The sequence below is a fragment of the Oncorhynchus masou genome, chromosome 14, assembly GCF_036934945.1.
Source record: "Oncorhynchus masou masou isolate Uvic2021 chromosome 14, UVic_Omas_1.1, whole genome shotgun sequence".
Taxonomy (NCBI): domain Eukaryota; kingdom Metazoa; phylum Chordata; class Actinopteri; order Salmoniformes; family Salmonidae; genus Oncorhynchus; species Oncorhynchus masou.
Window position 1 is genome coordinate 38477363 of NC_088225.1, and position 27500 is coordinate 38504862.

The following is a 27500-nucleotide window of genomic DNA, read 5'->3' on the forward strand; positions in this document are numbered from 1 at the left end:
ATTACAGTGAAATGCTGACCGACCAGCCCTTAACCAACAGGTGTAAACATTACAGTGAAATGCTGAATACAACAGGTGTAAACATTACAGTGAAATGCTGACCGACCAGCCCTTAACCAACAGGTGTAAACATTACAGTGAAATGCTGACCGACCAGCCCTTAACCAACAGGTGTAAACATTACAGTGAAATGCTGACCGACCAGCCCTTAACCAACAGGTGTAAACATTACAGTGAAATGCTGACCGACCAGCCCTTAACCAACAGGTGTAAACATTACAGTGAAATGCTGACTGACCAGCCCTTAACCAACAGGTGTAAACATTACAGTGAAATGCTGACCGACCAGCCCTTAACCAACAGGTGTAAACATTACAGTGAAATGCTGACTGACCAGCCCTTAACCAACAGGTGTAAACATTACAGTGAAATGCTTAATACAACAGGTGTAAACATTACAGTGAAATGCTGACTGACCAGCCCTTAACCAACAGGTGTAAACATTACAGTGAAATGCTGACCAGCCATTAACCAACAGGTGTAAACATTACAGTGAAATGCTGACTGACCAGCCCTTAACCAACAGGTGTAAACATTACAGTGAAATGCTGACCAGCCATTAACCAACAGGTGTAAACATTACAGTGAAATGCTGACTGACCAGCCCTTAACCAACAGGTGTAAACATTACAGTGAAATGCTGACTGACCAGCCCTTAACCAACAGGTGTAAACATTACAGTGAAATGCTGACTGACCAGCCCTTAACCAACAGGTGTAAACATTACAGTGAAATGCTGACCAGCCATTAACCAACAGGTGTAAACCTCACAGTGAAATGCTGACTGACCAGCCCTTAACCAACAGGTGTAAACATTACAGTGAAATGCTGACCAGCCCTTAACCAACAGTGCAGTTTTAAGAAAAATACAAAAATATCAATAAGTGTTCAAAAGTCAAAAATTGAATTTGAACTAAATGTTTGGGGGGGAATTCTAAATGCCATCTGGAGTTAAAAACAGTTTTTTAAAATTAAAATAATTTTCTACATTTCGGCGCAGCGGGCCAGGTGCTTCTATACAACCGTCACAACGTCATCAGGAGAAACCAGACGTGCTTGTTGATCACATGGAGCCACTACAGACACCAGACAATGAAAACACTTGACAAATGTCCTAAAAAACAATTGGTTATGAAATTAACCAAAACTGTAGCAGGCTGTGAACTCTGCAAAACCCAACGTTTCCAGTCGGAGAATGAGAACGGTGAAATGACTGTAATTAATACCTGTATTTATGAACAGATACACTACGTTACTGTAATTAATACCTGCATTAATTAACAGACACACTACTTTACTGTAATTAATACCTGCATTTAACAGACACACTGCTTTACTGTAATTAATACCTGCATTTATTAAGACACTTTACTACACTACTACACTGCTTTACTGTAATTAATACCTGCATTTATGAACAGCCACTTTACTACACTACTACACTGCTTTACTGTAATTAATACCTGCATTTATTAACAGCCACTTTACTACACTACTACACTGCTTTACTGTAATTAATACCTGCATTTATGAACAGCCACACTACTTTACTGTAATTAATACCTGCATTTATGAACAGCCACACTGCTTTACTGTAATTAATACCTGCATTAATGAACAGCCACACTACTTTACTGTAATTAACACCTGCATTTATGAACAGCCACACTACTTTACTGTAATTAATACCTGCATTAATGAACAGACACACTACTTTACTGTAATTTAACAGACATGAATGGAACCAAATGATGGGGATGAACGGTGTATTTACTACTGGTGACGTGTACTGGGGGAATTGATGAAACACGATTCACACCATGAAACAATGAATGTGCAAGAATCTGCGGGAGGAAGCTCAGCCGTTCTGAGCCCTTCACGTCTGGATTAAAACCTACATTTAACCGTCAAAAATCTATGTTTATCACACCGTGGATTCTGAAGTCAATGTTTCATCTTGTTGCCACTCTTCTCTGTCTGTCTGAGGAGAGCTCTCTACGTGAAGAAAGAGAATAGCAGCTCCCCTGTCGACACAGAACCAGTCAGTACTAGAGACCACCTGGACACAGAACCAGTCAGTACTAGAGACCACCTGGAGACAGAACCAGTCAGTACTAGAGAACCAGTCAGTACTAGAGACCACCTGGAGACAGAACCAGTCAGTACTAGAGACCACCTGGAGACAGAACCAGTCAGTACTAGAGACCACCTGGAGACAGAACCAGTCAGTACTAGAGACCACCTGGAGACAGAACCAGTCAGTACTAGAGACCACCTGGAGACAGAACCAGTCAGTACTAGAGACCACCTGGACACAGAACCAGTCAGTACTAGAGACCACCTGGAGACAGAACCAGTCAGTACTAGAGAACCAGTCAGTACTAGAGACCACCTGGAGACAGAACCAGTCAGTACTAGAGACCACCTGGAGACAGAACCAGTCAGTACTAGAGACCACCTGGAGACAGAACCAGTCAGTACTAGAGACCACCTGGAGACAGAACCAGTCAGTACTAGAGACCACCTGGAGACAGAACCAGTCAGTACTAGAGACCACCTGGAGACAGAACCAGTCAGTACTAGAGACCACCTGGAGACAGAACCAGTCAGTAATAGAGAACCAGTCAGTACTAGAGACCCAGTCAGTACTAGAGACCACCTGGAGACAGAACCAGTCAGTAATAGAGAACCAGTCAGTACTAGAGACCCAGTCAGTACTAGAGACCACCTGGAGACAGAACCAGTCAGTACTAGAGACCACCTGGAGACAGAACCAGTCAGTACTAGAGACCACCTGGAGACAGAACCAGTCAGTACTAGAGACCACCTGGAGACAGAACCAGTCAGTACTAGAGACCACCTGGAGACAGAACCAGTCAGTACTAGAGACCACCTGGAGACAGAACCAGTCAGTACTAGAGACCACCTGGAGACAGAACCAGTCAGTACTAGAAACCACCTGGAGACAGAACCAGTCAGTACTAGAGACCACCTGGACACAGAACCAGTCAGTACTGGAGACCACCTGGAGACAGAACCAGTCAGTACTAGAGACCACCTGGAGACAGAACCAGTCAGTACTAGAGACCACCTGGAGACAGAACCAGTCAGTACTAGAGAACCAGTCGGTACTAGAGACTCAGTCGGTACTAGAGACCACCTGGAGACAGAGGAGTTCAGCTGAACAGAGAGATGGAGAGAGAGACAGAGCAGATACCCCACCCTAAACCTTACCAAGCAGATACCCCACCCTAAACCTTACCAAGCAGATACCCCACCCTAAACCTTACCAAGCAGATACCCCACCCTAAACCTTACCAAGCAGATACCCCACCCGAAACCTTACCAAGCAGATACCCCACCTAAACCTTACCAAGCAGATACCCCACCCTAAACCTTACCAAGCAGATACCCCACCCTAAACCTTACCAAGCAGATACCCCACCCTAAACCTTACCAAGCAGATACCCCACCCTAAACCTTACCAAGCAGATACCCCACCCTAAACCTTACCAAGCAGATACCCCACCCTAAACCTTACCAAGCAGATACCCCACCCTAAACCTTACCAAGCAGATACCCCACCCTAAACCTTACCAAGCAGATACCCCACCCTAAACCTTACCAAGCAGATACCCCACCCTAAACCTTACCAAGCAGATACCCCACCCTAAACCCTACCAAGCAGATACCCCACCCTAAACCTTACCAAGCAGATACCCCACCCTAAACCTTACCAAGCAGATACCCCACCTAAACCTTACCAAGCAGATACCCCACCCTAAACCCTACCAAGCAGATACCCCACCCTAAACCTTACCAAGCAGATACCCCACCCTAAACCTTCCCAAGCAGATACCCCACCGAAACCTTACCAAGCAGATACCCCACCCTAAACCTTACCAAGCAGATACCCCACCCTAAACCTTACCAAGCAGATACCCCACCCTAAACCTTACCAAGCAGATACCCCACCCTAAACCTTACCAAGCAGATACCCCACCCTAAACCTTACCAAGCAGATACCCCACCCTAAACCTTACCAAGCAGATACCCCACCCGAAACCTTACCAAGCAGATACCCCACACTAAACCTTACCAAGCAGATACCCCACCTAAACCTTACCAAGCAGATACCCCACCCTAAACCCTACCAAGCAGATACCCCACACTAAACCTTACCAAGCAGATACCCCACCCTAAACCTTACCAAGCAGATACCCCACCCTAAACCTTACCAAGCAGACACCCCACCCTAAACCTTACCAAGCAGATACCCCACCCTAAACCCTACCAAGCAGACACCCCACCCTAAACCTTACCAAGCAGATACCCCGTTTTGCAATTTCAGCCATCCATTCATCTACTAATTTCTCCACACACACAATCTGTTTTCACACATATTCTGATACAATAAAACACCCACAAGAGGCAAAAACAACAAGACAGATGACTTCACATAGCCATCGTCTCCCTCCTCACCACCCTCCCTCCCTCCCTCCACCTCATCTCTCCCTCCCCACCCCTCTCCCCCTCCCTCCCTCCACCTCATCTCTCCCTCCTCACCTCCCTCCCTCCCCCTCCCTCCTCACCACCTCCCTCCCTCCCCACCCCATCCCCCTCACCTCGGGTGCAGCAGGTAGCCTCGAGGTTAGAGAGTTGGGTCGGTACCCAATAAGTTGCCGGTCCAAATAACCCTGAGCCGACAAGTTAAACCAATCTGTTGTTGTGCTCTTGAGCAAGGCATTTAATCACATTCACTCCAGGGGCCCTGGGCAATGTGAACCCTGCAGATGTCTCAGGGGGAGTTAGGATGTGATAAAAAGGACACAAATACCCCCCCCCACCCCAAATCATTATAATGATACATTCACCAGCCATGACCATAGAGGATCTCCCTCCCCACCTCATCAGCCATGACCATAGAGGATCTCCCTCCCTCCCTCCTCACCTCATCAGCCATGACCATAGAGGATCTCCCTCCTCACCTCATCAGCCATGACCATAGAGGATCTCCCTCCTCCCTCCCTCCCTCCTCACCTCATCAGCCATGACCATAGAGGATCTCCCTCCCCACCTCATCAGCCATGACCATAGAGGATCTCCCTCCCTCCCTCCTCACCTCATCAGCCATGACCATAGAGGATCTCCCTCCTCACCTCATCAGCCATGACCATAGAGGATCTCCCTCCCCACCTCATCAGCCATGACCATAGAGGATCTCCCTCCCTCCCTCCTCACCTCATCAGCCATGACCATAGAGGATCTCCCTCCCTCCCTCCTCACCTCATCAGCCATGACCATAGAGGATCTCCCTCCTCACCTCATCAGCCATGACCATAGAGGATCTCCCTCCCTCCCTCCTCACCTCATCAGCCATGACCATAGAGGATCTCCCTCCTCCCTCCTCACCTCACCAGCCATGACCATAGAGGATCTCCCTCCCTCCCTCATCAGCCATGACCATAGAGGATCTCCCTCCTCCCTCCCTCCCCACCTCATCAGCCATGACCATAGAGGATCTCCCTCCCTCCCTCCCCCACTCATCAGCCATGACCATAGAGGATCTCCCTCCTCCCTCCCCACCTCATCAGCCATGACCATAGAGGATCTCCCTCCCTCCCTCATCAGCCATGACCATAGAGGATCTCCTCCTCCCTCCCTCCCCACCTCATCAGCCATGACCATAGAGGATCTCCCTCCCTCCCCCACTCATCAGCCATGACCATAGAGGATCTCCCTCCCTCCCTCCTCACCTCATCAGCCATGACCATAGAGGATCTCCCTCCTCACCTCATCAGCCATGACCATAGAGGATCTCCCTCCTCCCTCACCTCATCAGCCATGACCATAGAGGATCTCCCTCCTCCCTCCCTCCTCACCTCATCAGCCATGACCATAGAGGATCTCCCTCCCTCCCTCCTCACCTCATCAGCCATGACCATAGAGGATCTCCCTCCCTCCCTCCTCACCTCATCAGCCATGACCATAGAGGATCTCCCTCCTCACCTCACCTCATCAGCCATGACCATAGAGGATCTCCCTCCCTCCCTCCTCACCTCATCAGCCATGACCATAGAGGATCTCCCTCCCTCCTCACCTCATCAGCCATGACCATAGAGGATCTCCCTCCCTCCCTCCTCACCTCATCAGCCATGACCATAGAGGATCTCCCTCCTCACCTCACCTCATCAGCCATGACCATAGAGGATCTCCCTCCCTCCTCCCTCCTCACCTCATCAGCCATGACCATAGAGGATCTCCCTCCTCACCTCACCTCACCAGCCATGACCATAGAGAATCTCCCTCCTCACCTCATCAGCCATGACCATAGAGGATCTCCCTCCCTCCTCACCTCACCAGCCATGACCATAGAGGATCTCCCTCCTCACCTCACCTCATCAGCCATGACCATAGAGGATCTCCCTCCTCACCTCATCAGCCATGACCATAGAGGATCTCCTCCTCCCTCACCTCATCAGCCATGACCATAGAGGATCTCCCTCCTCCCTCCTCACCTCACCAGCCATGACCATAGAGGATCTCCCTCCTCCCTCCCTCCTCACCTCACCAGCCATGACCATAGAGGATCTCCCTCCCTCCCTCCTCACCTCATCAGCCATGACCATAGAGGATCTCCCTCCCTCCCTCCTCACCTCATCAGCCAAGACAATAGAGGATCTCCCTCCCTCCCTCCCTCCTCACCTCATCAGCCATGACCATAGAGGATCTCCCTCCCTCCCTCCTCACCTCATCAGCCATGACCATAGAGGATCTCCCTCCCTCCCTCCTCATCAGCCATGACCATAGAGGATCTCCCTCCCTCCCTCCTCACCTCATCAGCCATGACCATAGAGGATCTCCCTCCCTCCCTCCTCACCTCATCAGCCATGACCATAGAGGATCTCCCTCCCTCCTCCCTCACCTCATCAGCCATGACCATAGAGGATCTCCCTCCCTCCTCCCTCACCTCATCAGCCATGACCATAGAGGATCTCCCTCCTCCCTCCCCAACTCATCAGCCATGACCATAGAGCATATCCCTCCTCCCTCCCTCATCAGCCATGACCATAGAGGATCTCCCTCCTCACCTCATCAGCCATGACCATAGAGGATCTCCCTCCCTCCTCACCTCATCAGCCATGACCATAGAGGATCTCCCTCCCTCCTCACCTCAACAGCCATGACCATAGAGGATCTCCCTCCTCCCTCCCTCACCTCATCAGCCATGACCATAGAGGATCTCCATCCCTCCTCACCTCAACAGCCATAGAGGATCTCTCCTCCCTCCCTCACCTCATCAGCCATGACCATAGAGGATCTCCCTCCTCACCTCAACAGCCATGACCATAGAGGATCTCCCTCCTCCCTCCCTCCCTCCTCACCTTATCAGCCATGATCATGGAGGATCTCCCTCCCTCCTCACCTCATCAGCCATGATCATAGAGGATCTCCCTCCTCCCTCCCTCCCTCCTCACCTTATCAGCCATGACCATAGAGGATCTCCCTCCCTCCTCACCTTATCAGCCATGATCATTGAGGATCTCCCTCCTCCCTCCCTCCTCACCTTATCAGCCATGACCATAGAGGATCTCCCTCCTCCCTCCCTCCCTCCCTCCTCACCTCATCAGCCATGACCATAGAGGATCTCCCTCCTCCCTCCCTCCCTCCCTCCTCACCTTATCAGCCATGATCATGGAGGATCTCCCTCCTCCCTCCCTCCCTCCTCCTCACCTTATCAGCCATGACCATAGAGGATCTCCCTCCTCCCTCCCTCCCTCCCTCCTCACCTTATCAGCCATGACCATAGAGGATCTCCCTCCTCCCTCCCTCCCTCCCTCCTCACCTCATCAGCCATGACCATAGAGGATCTCCCTCCTCCCTCCCTCCCTCCCTCCTCACCTTATCAGCCATGATCATGGAGGATCTCCCTCCTCCCTCCCTCCCTCCCTCCTCACCTTATCAGCCATGACCATAGAGGATCTCCCTCCTCCCTCCCTCCCTCCCTCCTCACCTTATCAGCCATGATCATGGAGGATCCCCCGTGGATGCCCAGTATGGGGATCAGTGTCTGGGAGGAAATAAAATCCAATATCTGAGCGATGGCCTCCTGGTCCGTCCCGTCTCCGAACACCACCCCGTGGATCTTGGTCCCGGACATCAGGTCGCACACGTGGGTGATGATACTCTTGGGGTCAGTCTCGTTGACCAACACGGTGACCACGTTGACGTCCATGGGGTCGTCTTTGCTCCAGAGAGCCCGAATGTCCCGGTCGGAGATGTAGCGCGTGCGGCCCAGGATCACAGCGATGTTGAGGATGGGGACCTTCTGACCTTCCACCTCCATGACCAGGGTCACCAGGGTCACCAGGGAACACAGGAGAGCTGGGAAGGCCAGGGTCAGCCCCCTACCCACTGACATGTTGAGACACTTCATCTCCTGGGGGAGAGAGAGAGGGAGAGAGAGAGAGATTAATATAACATGGAGATACTGAAGAAGATATTGAGTAAGGTAGGGACAGAAATATGTATATCGAGAGAAAAAAAGAGAAAAAATGTAGAAACCATAGAACTGATTCTAATTCTAGAACTGATTCTGATTCTAGAACTCATTCTAATTCTAGAACAGATTTTAATTATAGAATACATTCTCATTCTAAATCTGATTGTAATTCTAGAACTGATTCTAATTCTAGAACTGATTCTAATTCTAGTATACATTCTCATTCTAAATCAGATTGTGATTCAAGAACTGATTGTATACAACTATACTGAAGAGAAATAGAAACACAACATGCAATAATTTCATTGATTTTACTGAGTTACAGTTCATATGTGGAAATCAGTCAATTGAAATAAATTCATTAGGTCCTAATCTATGGATTTCTCATGACTGGGAATACAGATATGCCTCTGTTTGTCACAAATACCTTAAAATAAAATGGGTCTCACAATGGGCCTCAGGATCTCGTCACGGTATCTCTGAGCATTCAAATTGCCATCAATAAAATGCTATTGGGATGGTTGTCCATAGTTTATGCCTGCCCACACCATAACCCCACCGGCACCATGGGACGTTCTGTTCACAACGTTGACATCAGCAAACCGCTCGGCCACATGACGCCATAAACGTGGTCTGCGGTTGTGAGGCCGGTTGGATGTACTGCCAAATTCTCTAAAATTATGTTGGAAAAGCGGCTTATGGTAGAGAAATGAACATTCAATTCTCTGACAACAGCTCTGGTGGACATTCCAGCAGTCAGCATGCCAATTGCACGCTCCCTCAAAACATGAGACATCTGTGGCCTTGTGTTGTGCGACAAAACTCCACATTTTAGAGTGGCCTTTTATTGTCCCCAGCACAAGGTGCACCTGTGTAATGATCATGCCGTTTAATCCACTTCTTGATATGCCACACCTGTCAGGTGAATGGATTATCTTGACAAAGAAGAAATGCTCACTAACAGGGGTGTAAAACAATTTGAGCAAAACAATTTGAGGGAAATAAGATTGTTTGTGCGCATGAAACACGGATATTACATTTCACGTCGTGAAACACGGAACCAACACTTTACAGGTTCCCTTTATATATTTTAGTTCAGTGTTCGATTTAGACGACACTAGATTGGTGTGACACAAGTGTAAGAAACGCCCTCTGTCCCACAATTAAACCAATCCAACGCTTTAGAAGGTCTACGAAAGGGGAAATGAGGAAGAAAGGGAAAGGGGATTGGACGGCAGCCAACAGTCTAGAGGTTCTATTAGGCGATCAGAACTGTCCACTACACCGTTCTGTAAGGTAATGCAGTAGGTTAGACTCCTGCTCTCAGAACTGTCCACTACACTGTTCTGTAAGGTAATGCAGTAGGTTAGACTCCTGCTCTCAGAACTGTCCACTACACTGTTCTGTAAGGTAATGCAGTAGGTTAGACGCCTGCTCTCAGAACTGTCCACTACACTGTTCTGTAAGGTAATGCAGTAGGTTAGACTCCTGCTCTCAGAACTGTCCACTACACTGTTCTGTAAGGTAATGCAGTAGGTTAGACGCCTGCTCTCAGAACTGTCCACTACACTGTTCTGTAAGGTAATGCAGTAGGTTAGACGCCTGCTCTCAGAACTGTCCACTACACTGTTCTGTAAGGTAATGCAGTAGGTTAGATGCCTGCTCTCAGAACTGTCCACTACACTGTTCTGTAAGGTAATGCAGTAGGTTAGACGCCTGCTCTCAGAACTGTCCACTACACTGTTCTGTAAGGTAATGCAGTAGGTTAGACTCCTGCTCTCAGAACTGTCCACTACACCGTTCTGTAAGGTAATGCAGTAGGTTAGACTCCTGCTCTCAGAACTGTCCACTACACTGTTCTGTAAGGTAATGCAGTAGGTTAGACTCCTGCTCTCAGAACTGTCCACTACACTGTTCTGTAAGGTAATGCAGTAGGTTAGACGCCTGCTCTCAGAACTGTCCACTACACTGTTCTGTAAGGTAATGCAGTAGGTTAGACTCCTGCTCTCAGAACTGTCCACTACACTGTTCTGTAAGGTAATGCAGTAGGTTAGACGCCTGCTCTCAGAACTGTCCACTACACTGTTCTGTAAGGTAATGCAGTAGGTTAGACGCCTGCTCTCAGAACTGTCCACTACACTGTTCTGTAAGGTAATGCAGTAGGTTAGATGCCTGCTCTCAGAACTGTCCACTACACTGTTCTGTAAGGTAATGCAGTAGGTTAGACGCCTGCTCTCAGAACTGTCCACGACACTGTTCTGTAAGGTAATGCAGTAGGTTAGACTCCTGCACTCAGAACTGTCCACGACACTGTTCTGTAAGGTAATGCAGTAGGTTAGACGCCTGCTCTCAGAACTGTCCACTACACTGTTCTGTAAGGTAATGCAGTAGGTTAGACTCCTGCACTCAGAACTGTCCACGACACTGTTCTGTAAGGTAATGCAGTAGGTTAGACGCCTGCTCTCAGAACTGTCCACGACACTGTTCTGTAAGGTATTGCAGTAGGTTAGACACCTGCTCTCAGAACTGTCCACTACACTGTTCTGTAAGGTAATGCAGTAGGTTAGACTCCTGCTCTCAGAACTGTCCACTACACCGTTCTGTAAGGTAATGCAGTAGGTTAGTACCCTATATTGTACACTACTTTATACTACAGCCCTATTCCCTATATAGTGCACTACTTTATACTACAGCCCTATTCCCTATATAGTGCACTACTTTATACTACAGCCCTATTCCCTATATAGTGCACTACTTTATACTACAGCCCTATTCCCTATATAGTGCACTACTTTATACTACAGCCCTATTCCCTATATAGTACACTACTTTATACTACAGCCCTATTCCCTATATAGTGCACTACTTTATACTACAGCCCTATTCCCTATATAGTACACTACTTTATACTACAGCCCTATTCCCTATATAGTACACTACTTTATACTACAGCCCTATTCCCTATATAGTGCACTACTTTATACTACAGCCCTATTCCCTATATAGTGCACTACTTTATACTACAGCCCTATTCCCTATATAGTGCACTACTTTATACTACAGCCCTATTCCCTATATAGTACACTACTTTATACTACAGCCCTATTTCCTATATAGTGCACTACTTTATACTACAGCCCTATTCCCTATATAGTGCACTACTTTATACTACAGCCCTATTCCCTATATAGTACACTACTTTATACTACAGCCCTATTCCCTATATAGTGCACTACTTTATACTACAGCCCTATTCCCTATATAGTGCACTACTTTATACTACAGCCCTATTCCCTATATAGTACACTACTTTATACTACAGCCCTATTCCCTATATAGTGCACTACTTTATACTACAGCCCTATTCCCTATATAGTGCACTACTTTATACTACAGCCCTATTCCCTATATAGTGCACTACTTTATACTACAGCCCTATTCCCTATATAGTACACTACTTTATACTACAGCCCTATTCCCTATATAGTGCACTACTTTATACTACAGCCCTATTCCCTATATAGTGCACTACTTTATACTACAGCCCTATTCCCTATATAGTGCACTACTTTATACTACAGCCCTATTCCCTATATAGTGCACTACTTTATACTACAGCCCTATTCCCTATATAGTACACTACTTTATACTACAGCCCTATTCCCTATATAGTGCACTACTTTATACTACAGCCCTATTCCCTATATAGTGCACTACTTTATACTACAGCCCTATTCCCTATATAGTGCACTACCTTATACTACAGCCCTATTCCCTATATAGTACACTACTTTATACTACAGCCCTATTCCCTATATAGTACACTACTTTATACTACAGCCCTATTCCCTATATAGTGCACTACTTTATACTACAGCCCTATTCCCTATATAGTGCACTACTTTATACTACAGCCCTATTCCCTATATAGTACACTACTTTATACTACAGCCCTATTCCCTATATAGTGCACTACTTTATACTACAGCCCTATTCCCTATATAGTGCACTACTTTATACTACAGCCCTATTCCCTATATAGTGCACTACTTTATACTACAGCCCTATTCCCTATATAGTACACTACTTTATACTACAGCCCTATTCCCTATATAGTGCACTACTTTATACTACAGCCCTATTCCCTATATAGTGCACTACTTTATACTACAGCCCTATTCCCTATATAGTACACTACTTTATACTACAGCCCTATTCCCTATATAGTGCACTACTTTATACTACAGCCCTATTCCCTATATAGTGCACTACTTTATACTACAGCCCTATTCCCTATATAGTGCACTACTTTATACTACAGCCCTATTCCCTATATAGTGCACTACTTTATACTACAGCCCTATTCCCTATATAGTGCACTACTTTATACTACAGCCCTATTCCCTATATAGGACACTACTTTATACTACAGCCCTATTCCCTATATAGGACACTACTTTATACTACAGCCCTATTCCCTATATAGGACACTACTTTATACTACAGCCCTATTCCCTATATAGTGCACTACTTTATACTACAGCCCTATTCCCTATATAGTGCACTACTTTATACTACAGCCCTATTCCCTATATAGTACACTACTTTATACTACAGCCCTATTCCCTATATAGTACACTACTTTATACTACAGCCCTATTCCCTATATAGTACACTACTTTATACTACAGCCCTATTCCCTATATAGTGCACTACTTTATACTACAGCCCTATTCCCTATATAGTGCACTACTTTATACTACAGCCCTATTCCCTATATAGTACACTACTTTATACTACAGCCCTATTCCCTATATAGTACACTACTTTATACTACAGCCCTATTCCCTATATAGTACACTACTTTATACTACAGCCCTATTCCCTATATAGTACACTACTTTATACTACAGCCCTATTCCCTATATAGTACACTACTTTATACTACAGCCCTATTCCCTATTTAGTGCACTACTTTATACTACAGCCCTATTCCCTATATAGTACACTACTTTATACTACAGCCCTATTCCCTATATAGTGCACTACTTTATACTACAGCCCTATTCCCTATATAGTACACTACTTTATACTACAGCCCTATTCCCTATATAGTGCACTACTTTATACTACAGCCCTATTCCCTATATAGTACACTACTTTATACTACAGCCCTATTCCCTATATAGTGCACTACTTTATACTACAGCCCTATATAGGACACTACTTTATACTACAGCCCTATTCCCTATATAGTACACTACTTTATACTACAGCCCTATATAGGACACTACTTTATACTACAGCCCTATATAGGACACTACTTTATACTACAGCCCTATTCCCTATATAGTACACTACTTTATACTACAGCCCTATATAGGACACTACTTTATACTACAGCCCTATATAGGACACTACTTTATACTACAGCCCTATTCCCTATATAGTACACTACTTTATACTACAGCCCTATATAGTACACTACTTTATACTACAGCCCTATATAGGACACTACTTTATACTACAGCCCTATTCCCTATATAGTACACTAATTTATACTACAGCCCTATATAGTACACTACTTTATACTACAGCCCTATATAGTACACTACTTTATACTACAGCCCTATATAGGACACTACTTTATACTACAGCCCTATTCCCTATATAGTACACTACTTTATACTACAGCCCTATATAGTACACTACTTTATACTACAGCCCTATATAGGACACTACTTTATACTACAGCCCTATTCCCTATATAGTACACTACTTTATACTACAGCCCTATATAGGACACTACTTTATACTACAGCCCTATTCCCTATATAGTACACTACTTTATACTACAGCCCTATATAGTACACTACTTTATACTACAGCCCTATATAGTACACTACTTTATACTACAGCCCTATTCCCTATATAGTACACTACTTTATACTACAGCCCTATATAGTACACTACTTTATACTACAGCCCTATATAGGACACTACTTTATACTACAGCCCTATTCCCTATATAGTACACTACTTTATACTACAGCCCTATATAGTACACTACTTTATACTACAGCCCTATATAGTACACTACTTTATACTACAGCCCTATTCCCTATATAGTACACTACTTTATACTACAGCCCTATTCCCTACATAGTGCACTACTTTATACTACAGCCCTATTCCCTATATAGTGCACTACTTTATACTACAGCCCTATTCCCTATATAGTGCACTACTTTATACTACAGCCCTATTCCCTATATAGTGCAATACTTTATACTACAGCCCTATTCCCTATATAGTGCAATACTTTATACTACAGCCCTATTCCCTATATAGTGCACTACTTTATACTACAGCCCTATATAGGACACTCCTTTATACTACAGCCCTATTCCCTATATAGTACACTACTTTATACTACAGCCCTATATAGGACACTACTTTATACTACAGCCCTATATAGGACACTACTTTATACTACAGCCCTATTCCCTATATAGTACACTACTTTATACTACAGCCCTATATAGGACACTACTTTATACTACAGCCCTATATAGGACACTACTTTATACTACAGCCCTATTCCCTATATAGTACACTACTTTATACTACAGCCCTATATAGTACACTACTTTATACTACAGCCCTATATAGGACACTACTTTATACTACAGCCCTATTCCCTATATAGTACACTACTTTATACTACAGCCCTATATAGTACACTACTTTATACTACAGCCCTATATAGTACACTACTTTATACTACAGCCCTATATAGGACACTACTTTATACTACAGCCCTATTCCCTATATAGTACACTACTTTATACTACAGCCCTATATAGTACACTACTTTATACTACAGCCCTATATAGGACACTACTTTATACTACAGCCCTATTCCCTATATAGTACACTACTTTATACTACAGCCCTATATAGGACACTACTTTATACTACAGCCCTATTCCCTATATAGTACACTACTTTATACTACAGCCCTATATAGTACACTACTTTATACTACAGCCCTATATAGTACACTACTTTATACTACAGCCCTATTCCCTATATAGTACACTACTTTATACTACAGCCCTATATAGTACACTACTTTATACTACAGCCCTATATAGGACACTACTTTATACTACAGCCCTATTCCCTATATAGTACACTACTTTATACTACAGCCCTATATAGTACACTACTTTATACTACAGCCCTATATAGGACACTACTTTATACTACAGCCCTATTCCCTATATAGTACACTACTTTATACTACAGCCCTATTCCCTATAGTGCACTACTTTATACTACAGCCCTATTCCCTATATAGTGCACTACTTTATACTACAGCCCTATTCCCTATATAGTACACTACTTTATACTACAGCCCTATTCCCTATATAGTGCACAACTTTATACTACAGCCCTATTCCCTATATAGTACACTACTTTATACTACAGCCCTATTCCCTATATAGTGCACTACTTTATACTACAGCCCTATTCCCTATATAGTACACTACTTTATTCTACAGCCCTATTCCCTATATAGTGCACTACTTTATACTACAGCCCTATTCCCTATAGTACACTACTTTATACTACAGCCCTATTCCCTATATAGTGCACTACTTTATACTACAGCCCTATTCCCTATATAGTACACTACTTTATACTACAGCCCTATTCCCTATATAGTGCACTACTTTATACTACAGCCCTATTCCCTATATAGTACACTACTTTATACTACAGCCCTATTCCCTATATAGTACACTACTTTATACTACAGCCCTATTCCCTATATAGTGCACTACTTTATACTACAGCCCTATATAGTACACTACTTTATACTACAGCCCTATTCCCTATATAGTACACTACTTTATACTACAGCCCTATTCCCTATATAGTACACTACTTTATACTACAGCCCCTATATAGTGCACTACTTTATACTACAGCCCTATTCCATATATAGTACACTACTTTATACTACAGCCCTATTCCCTATATAGTGCACTACTTTATACTACAGCCCTATTCCCTATATAGTACACTACTTTATACTACAGCCCTATTCCCTATATAGTGCACTACTTTATACTACAGCCCTATTCCCTATATAGTGCACTACTTTATACTACAGCCCTATTCCCTATATAGTGCACTACTTTATACTACAGCCCTATTCCCTATATAGTGCACTACTTTATACTACAGCCCTATTCCCTATATAGTGCACTACTTTATACTACAGCCCTATTCCCTATATAGTGCACTACTTTATACTACAGCCCTATTCCCTATATAGTACACTACTTTATATTACAGCCCTATTCCCTATATAGTGCACTACTTTATACTACAGCCCTATTCCCTATCTAGTGCACTACTTTATACTACAGCCCTATTCCCTATATAGTACACTACTTTATACTACAGCCCTATTCCCTATATAGTACACTACTTTATACTACAGCCTAATTCCCTATATAGTGCACTACTTTATACTACAGCCCTATTCCCTATATAGTGCACTACTTTATACTACAGCCCTATTCCCTCTATAGTGCACTACTTTATACTACAGCCCTATTCCCTATATAGTGCAATACTTTATACTACAGCCCTATTCCCTATATAGTGCACTACTTTATACTACAGCCCTATATAGGACACTACTTTATACTACAGCCCTATTCCCTATATAGTACACTACTTTATACTACAGCCCTATATAGGACACTACTTTATACTACAGCCCTATATAGGACACTACTTTATACTACAGCCCTATTCCCTATATAGTACACTACTTTATACTACAGCCCTATATAGTACACTACTTTATACTACAGCCCTATATAGTACACTACTTTATACTACAGCCCTATTCCCTATATAGTACACTACTTTATACTACAGCCCTATATAGTACACTACTTTATACTACAGCCCTATTCCCTATATAGTACACTACTTTATACTACAGCCCTATATAGTACCTACTTTATATACAGCCCTATATAGTACACTACTTTATACTACAGCCCTATTCCCTATATAGTACACTACTTTATACTACAGCCCTATATAGTACACTACTTTATACTACAGCCCTATATAGGACACTACTTTATACTACAGCCCTATTCCCTATATAGTACACTACTTTATACTACAGCCCTATATAGTACACTACTTTATACTACAGCCCTATATAGTACACTACTTTATACTACAGCCCTATTCCCTATATAGTACACTACTTTATACTACAGCCCTATTCCCTATATAGTGCACTACTTTATACTACAGCCCTATTCCCTATATAGTGCACTACTTTATACTACAGCCCTATTCCCTATATAGTGCACTACTTTATACTACAGCCCTATTCCCTATATAGTGCAATACTTTATACTACAGCCCTATTCCCTATATAGTGCAATACTTTATACTACAGCCCTATTCCCTATATAGTGCACTACTTTATACTACAGCCCTATATAGGACACTACTTTATACTACAGCCCTATTCCCTATATAGTACACTACTTTATACTACAGCCCTATATAGGACACTACTTTATACTACAGCCCTATATAGGACACTACTTTATACTACAGCCCTATTCCCTATATAGTACACTACTTTATACTACAGCCCTATATAGGACACTACTTTATACTACAGCCCTATATAGGACACTACTTTATACTACAGCCCTATTCCCTATATAGTACACTACTTTATACTACAGCCCTATATAGTACACTACTTTATACTACAGCCCTATATAGGACACTACTTTATACTACAGCCCTATTCCCTATATAGTACACTACTTTATACTACAGCCCTATATAGTACACTACTTTATACTACAGCCCTATATAGTACACTACTTTATACTACAGCCCTATATAGGACACTACTTTATACTACAGCCCTATTCCCTATATAGTACACTACTTTATACTACAGCCCTATATAGTACACTACTTTATACTACAGCCCTATATAGGACACTACTTTATACTACAGCCCTATTCCCTATATAGTACACTACTTTATACTACAGCCCTATATAGGACACTACTTTATACTACAGCCCTATTCCCTATATAGTACACTACTTTATACTACAGCCCTATATAGTACACTACTTTATACTACAGCCCTATATAGTACACTACTTTATACTACAGCCCTATTCCCTATATAGTACACTACTTTATACTACAGCCCTATATAGTACACTACTTTATACTACAGCCCTATATAGGACACTACTTTATACTACAGCCCTATTCCCTATATAGTACACTACTTTATACTACAGCCCTATATAGTACACTACTTTATACTACAGCCCTATATAGGACACTACTTTATACTACAGCCCTATTCCCTATATAGTACACTACTTTATACTACAGCCCTATTCCCTATATAGTACACTACTTTATACTACAGCCCTATTCCCTATATAGTGCACTACTTTATACTACAGCCCTATTCCCTATATAGTACACTACTTTATACTACAGCCCTATTCCCTATATAGTGCACTACTTTATACTACAGCCCTATTCCCTATATAGTACACTACTTTATACTACAGCCCTATTCCCTATATAGTGCACTACTTTATACTACAGCCCTATTCCCTATATAGTACACTACTTTATACTACAGCCCTATTCCCTATATAGTGCACTACTTTATACTACAGCCCTATTCCCTATATAGTACACTACTTTATACTACAGCCCTATTCCCTATATAGTACACTACTTTATACTACAGCCCTATTCCCTATATAGTGCACTACTTTATACTACAGCCCTATTCCCTATATAGTACACTACTTTATACTACAGCCCTATTCCCTATATAGTACACTACTTTATACTACAGCCCTATTCCCTATATAGTGCACTACTTTATACTACAGCCCTATTCCCTATATAGTACACTACTTTATACTACAGCCCTATTCCCTATATAGTGCACTACTTTATACTACAGCCCTATTCCCTATATAGTACACTACTTTATACTACAGCCCTATTCCCTATATAGTGCACTACTTTATACTACAGCCCTATTCCATATATAGTACACTACTTTATACTACAGCCCTATTCCCTATATAGTGCACTACTTTATACTACAGCCCTATTCCCTATATAGTACACTACTTTATACTACAGCCCTATTCCCTATATAGTGCACTACTTTATACTACAGCCCTATTCCCTATATAGTGCACTACTTTATACTACAGCCCTATTCCCTATATAGTGCACTACTTTATACTACAGCCCTATTCCCTATATAGTGCACTACTTTATACTACAGCCCTATTCCCTATATAGTGCACTACTTTATACTACAGCCCTATTCCCTATATAGTGCACTACTTTATACTACAGCCCTATTCCCTATATAGTACACTACTTTATATTACAGCCCTATTCCCTATATAGTGCACTACTTTATACTACAGCCCTATTCCCTATCTATTGCACTACTTTATACTACAGCCCTATTCCCTATATAGTACACTACTTTATACTACAGCCCTATTCCCTATATAGTACACTACTTTATACTACAGCCCTATTCCCTATATAGTGCACTACTTTATACTACAGCCCTATTCCCTATATAGTACACTACTTTATACTACAGCCCTATTCCCTATATAGTGCACTACTTTATACTACAGCCCTATTCCCTATATAGTGCAATACTTTATACTACAGCCCTATTCCCTATATAGTGCACTACTTTATACTACAGCCCTATATAGGACACTACTTTATACTACAGCCCTATTCCCTATATAGTACACTACTTTATACTACAGCCCTATATAGGACACTACTTTATACTACAGCCCTATATAGGACACTACTTTATACTACAGCCCTATTCCCTATATAGTACACTACTTTATACTACAGCCCTATATAGGACACTACTTTATACTACAGCCCTATATAGGACACTACTTTATACTACAGCCCTATTCCCTATATAGTACACTACTTTATACTACAGCCCTATATAGTACACTACTTTATACTACAGCCCTATTCCCTATATAGTACACTACTTTATACTACAGCCCTATTCCCTATATAGTGCACTACTTTATACTACAGCCCTATTCCCTATATAGTGCACTACTTTATACTACAGCCCTATTCCCTATATAGTACACTACTTTATACTACAGCCCTATTCCCTATATAGTGCACTACTTTATACTACAGCCCTATTCCCTATATAGTGCACTACTTTATACTACAGCCCTATTCCCTATATAGTGCACTACTTTATACTACAGCCCTATTCCCTATATAGTACACTACTTTATACTACAGCCCTATTCCCTATATAGTGCACTACTTTATACTACAGCCCTATTCCCTATATAGTGCACTACTTTATACTACAGCCCTATTCCCTATATAGTACACTACTTTATACTACAGCCCTATTCCCTATATAGTGCACTACTTTATACTACAGCCCTATTCCCTATATAGTGCACTACTTTATACTACAGCCCTATTCCCTATATAGTGCACTACTTTATACTACAGCCCTATTCCCTATATAGTGCACTACTTTATACTACAGCCCTATTCCCTATATAGTGCACTACTTTATACTACAGCCCTATTCCCTATATAGGACACTACTTTATACTACAGCCCTATTCCCTATATAGGACACTACTTTATACTACAGCCCTATTCCCTATATAGGACACTACTTTATACTACAGCCCTATTCCCTATATAGTGCACTACTTTATACTACAGCCCTATTCCCTATATAGTGCACTACTTTATACTACAGCCCTATTCCCTATATAGTACACTACTTTATACTACAGCCCTATTCCCTATATAGTACACTACTTTATACTACAGCCCTATTCCCTATATAGTACACTACTTTATACTACAGCCCTATTCCCTATATAGTGCACTACTTTATACTACAGCCCTATTCCCTATATAGTGCACTACTTTATACTACAGCCCTATTCCCTATATAGTACACTACTTTATACTACAGCCCTATTCCCTATATAGTACACTACTTTATACTACAGCCCTATTCCCTATATAGTGCACTACTTTATACTACAGCCCTATTCCCTATATAGTACACTACTTTATACTACAGCCCTATTCCCTATATAGTACACTACTTTATACTACAGCCCTATTCCCTATATAGTACACTACTTTATACTACAGCCCTATTCCCTATATAGTGCACTACTTTATACTACAGCCCTATTCCCTATATAGTGCACTACTTTATACTACAGCCCTATTCCCTATATAGTGCACTACTTTATACTACAGCCCTATTCCCTATATAGTACACTACTTTATACTACAGCCCTATTCCCTATATAGTACACTACTTTATACTACAGCCCTATTCCCTATATAGTACACTACTTTATACTACAGCCCTATTCCCTATATAGTGCACTACTTTATACTACAGCCCTATTCCCTATATAGTACACTACTTTATTCTACAGCCCTATTCCCTATATAGTGCACTACTTTATACTACAGCCCTATTCCCTATATAGTACACTACTTTATACTACAGCCCTATTCCCTATATAGTGCACTACTTTATACTACAGCCCTATTCCCTATATAGTACACTACTTTATACTACAGCCCTATTCCCTATATAGTGCACTACTTTATACTACAGCCCTATATAGGACACTACTTTATACTACAGCCCTATTCCCTATATAGTACACTACTTTATACTACAGCCCTATATAGGACACTACTTTATACTACAGCCCTATATAGGACACTACTTTATACTACAGCCCTATTCCCTATATAGTACACTACTTTATACTACAGCCCTATATAGGACACTACTTTATACTACAGCCCTATATAGGACACTACTTTATACTACAGCCCTATTCCCTATATAGTACACTACTTTATACTACAGCCCTATTCCCTATATAGTGCACTACTTTATACTACAGCCCTATTCCCTATATAGTACACTACTTTATACTACAGCCCTATTCCCTATATAGTGCACTACTTTATACTACAGCCCTATATAGGACACTACTTTATACTACAGCCCTATTCCCTATATAGTACACTACTTTATACTACAGCCCTATATAGGACACTACTTTATACTACAGCCCTATATAGGACACTACTTTATACTACAGCCCTATTCCCTATATAGTACACTACTTTATACTACAGCCCTATATAGAACACTACTTTATACTACAGCCCTATATAGGACACTACTTTATACTACAGCCCTATTCCCTATATAGTACACTACTTTATACTACAGCCCTATATAGTACACTACTTTATACTACAGCCCTATTCCCTATATAGTACACTACTTTATACTACAGCCCTATTCCCTATATAGTACACTACTTTATACTACAGCCCTATTCCCTATATAGTGCACTACTTTATACTACAGCCCTATTCCCTATATAGTACACTACTTTATACTACAGCCCTATTCCCTATATAGTGCACTACTTTATACTACAGCCCTATTCCCTATATAGTGCACTACTTTATACTACAGCCCTATTCCCTATATAGTGCACTACTTTATACTACAGCCCTATTCCCTATATAGTACACTACTTTATACTACAGCCCTATTCCCTATATAGTGCACTACTTTATACTACAGCCCTATTCCCTATATAGTGCACTACTTTATACTACAGCCCTATTCCCTATATAGTACACTACTTTATACTACAGCCCTATTCCCTATATAGTGCACTACTTTATACTACAGCCCTATTCCCTATATAGTGCACTACTTTATACTACAGCCCTATTCCCTATATAGTGCACTACTTTATACTACAGCCCTATTCCCTATATAGTGCACTACTTTATACTACAGCCCTATTCCCTATATAGTGCACTACTTTATACTACAGCCCTATTCCCTATATAGTACACTACTTTATACTACAGCCCTATTCCCTATATAGGACACTACTTTATACTACAGCCCTATTCCCTATATAGGACACTACTTTATACTACAGCCCTATTCCCTATATAGTGCACTACTTTATACTACAGCCCTATTCCCTATATAGTGCACTACTTTATACTACAGCCCTATTCCCTATATAGTACACTACTTTATACTACAGCCCTATTCCCTATATAGTACACTACTTTATACTACAGCCCTATTCCCTATATAGTACACTACTTTATACTACAGCCCTATTCCCTATATAGTGCACTACTTTATACTACAGCCCTATTCCCTATATAGTGCACTACTTTATACTACAGCCCTATTCCCTATATAGTACACTACTTTATACTACAGCCCTATTCCCTATATAGTACACTACTTTATACTACAGCCCTATTCCCTATATAGTGCACTACTTTATACTACAGCCCTATTCCCTATATAGTACACTACTTTATACTACAGCCCTATTCCCTATATAGTACACTACTTTATACTACAGCCCTATTCCCTATATAGTACACTACTTTATACTACAGCCCTATTCCCTATATAGTGCACTACTTTATACTACAGCCCTATTCCCTATATAGTGCACTACTTTATACTACAGCCCTATTCCCTATATAGTGCACTACTTTATACTACAGCCCTATTCCCTATATAGTACACTACTTTATACTACAGCCCTATTCCCTATATAGTACACTACTTTATACTACAGCCCTATTCCCTATATAGTACACTACTTTATACTACAGCCCTATTCCCTATATAGTGCACTACTTTATACTACAGCCCTATTCCCTATATAGTACACTACTTTATACTACAGCCCTATTCCCTATATAGTGCACTACTTTATACTACAGCCCTATTCCCTATATAGTACACTACTTTATACTACAGCCCTATTCCCTATATAGTGCACTACTTTATACTACAGCCCTATTCCCTATATAGTACACTACTTTATACTACAGCCCTATTCCCTATATAGTGCACTACTTTATACTACAGCCCTATTCCCTATATAGTACACTACTTTATACTACAGCCCTATTCCCTATATAGTACACTACTTTATACTACAGCCCTATTCCCTATATAGTGCACTACTTTATACTACAGCCCTATTCCCTATATAGTACACTACTTTATACTACAGCCCTATTCCCTATATAGTGCACTACTTTATACTACAGCCCTATTCCCTATATAGTACACTACTTTATACTACAGCCCTATTCCCTATATAGTGCACAACTTTATACTACAGCCCTATTCCCTATATAGTACACTACTTTATACTACAGCCCTATTCCCTATATAGTGCACTACTTTATACTACAGCCCTATTCCCTATATAGTACACTACTTTATACTACAGCCCTATTCCCTATATAGTGCACTACTTTATACTACAGCCCTATTCCCTATATAGTGCAATACTTTATACTACAGCCCTATTCCCTATATAGTACACTACTTTATACTACAGCCCTATTCCCTATATAGTGCACTACTTTATACTACAGCCCTATTCCCTATATAGTGCACTACTTTATTCTACAGCCCTATTCCCTATCTATTGCACTACTTTATACTACAGCCCTATTCCCTATATAGTACACTACTTTATACTACAGCCCTATTCCCTATATAGTACACTACTTTATACTACAGCCCTATTCCCTATATAGTGCACTACTTTATACTACAGCCCTATTCCCTATATAGTGCACTACTTTATACTACAGCCCTATTCCCTATATAGTGCACTACTTTATACTACAGCCCTATTCCCTATATAGTGCAATACTTTATACTACAGCCCTATTCACTATATAGTGCAATACTTTATACTACAGCCCTATTCCCTATATAGTGCACTACTTTATACTACAGCCCTATATAGGACACTACTTTATACTACAGCCCTATTCCCTATATAGTACACTACTTTATACTACAGCCCTATATAGGACACTACTTTATACTACAGTGCACTACTTTATACTACAGCCCTATTCCCTATATAGTACACTACTTTATACTACAGCCCTATATAGGACACTACTTTATACTACAGCCCTATATAGGACACTACTTTATACTACAGCCCTATTCCCTATATAGTACACTACTTTATACTACAGCCCTATATAGTACACTACTTTATACTACAGCCCTATATAGGACACTACTTTATACTACAGCCCTATTCCCTATATAGTACACTACTTTATACTACAGCCCTATATAGTACACTACTTTATACAACAGCCCTATATAGTACACTACTTTATACTACAGCCCTATATAGGACACTACTTTATACTACAGCCCTATTCCCTATATAGTACACTACTTTGTACTACAGCCCTATAAAGTACACTACTTTATACTACAGCACTATATACGACACTACTTTATACTACAGCCCTATTCCCTATATAGTGCACTACTTTATACTACAGCCCTATTCCCTATATAGTGCACTACTTTATACTACAGCCCTATTCCCTATATAGTACACTACTTTATACTACAGCCCTATTCCCTATATAGTGCACTACTTTATACTACAGCCCTATTCCCTATATAGTACACTACTTTATACTACAGCCCTATTCCCTATCTAGTGCACTACTTTATACTACAGCCCTATTCCCTATATAGTACACTACTTTATACTACAGCCCTATTCCCTATATAGTACACTACTTTATACTACAGCCCTATTCCCTATATAGTGCACTACTTTATACTACAGCCCTATTCCCTATATAGTGCACTACTTTATACTACAGCCCTATTCCCTATATAGTGCACTACTTTATACTACAGCCCTATTCCCTATATAGTGCAATACTTTATACTACAGCCCTATTCCCTATATAGTGCAATACTTTATACTACAGCCCTATTCCCTATATAGTGCACTACTTTATACTACAGCCCTATATAGGACACTACTTTATACTACAGCCCTATTCCCTATATAGTACACTACTTTATACTACAGCCCTATATAGGACACTACTTTATACTACAGCCCTATATAGGACACTACTTTATACTACAGCCCTATTCCCTATATAGTACACTACTTTATACTACAGCCCTATATAGGACACTACTTTATACTACAGCCCTATATAGGACACTACTTTATACTACAGCCCTATTCCCTATATAGTACACTACTTTATACAACAGCCCTATATAGTACACTACTTTATACTACAGCCCTATATAGGACACTACTTTATACTACAGCCCTATTCCCTATATAGTACACTACTTTATACTACAGCCCTATATAGTACACTACTTTATACTACAGCCCTATATAGTACACTACTTTATACTACAGCCCTATATAGGACACTACTTTATACTACAGCCCTATTCCCTATATAGTACACTACTTTATACTACAGCCCTATATAGTACACTACTTTATACTACAGCCCTATATAGGACACTACTTTATACTACAGCCCTATTCCCTATATAGTACACTACTTTATACTACAGCCCTATTCCCTATATAGTGCACTACTTTATACTACAGCCCTATATAGTACACTACTTTATACTACAGCCCTATATAGGACACTACTTTATACTACAGCCCTATTCCCTATATAGTGCACTACTTTATACTACAGCCCTATTCCCTATATAGTACACTACTTTATACTACAGCCCTATTCCCTATATAGTGCACTACTTTATACTACAGCCCTATTCCCTATATAGTGCACTACTTTATACTACAGCCCTATTCCCTATATAGTGCACTACTTTATACTACAG

General features: G+C 41.4%; 1 protein-coding gene across 1 annotated transcript in view; it reads right to left on the reverse strand.

Moving 5' to 3' along the window:
• The window catches only part of LOC135553896 (glutamate receptor ionotropic, NMDA 2A-like), a 65448-nt gene that overhangs the window by 1939 nt on the left and 36009 nt on the right, over positions 1-27500 (reverse strand). Inside the window, exon 2 of the mRNA XM_064985820.1 lies at positions 8075-8500. Within this exon, the coding sequence (XP_064841892.1) occupies positions 8075-8497 (423 nt within the window). The 5' untranslated portion in view covers positions 8498-8500. The remainder of the gene's footprint in view (positions 1-8074; positions 8501-27500) is intronic.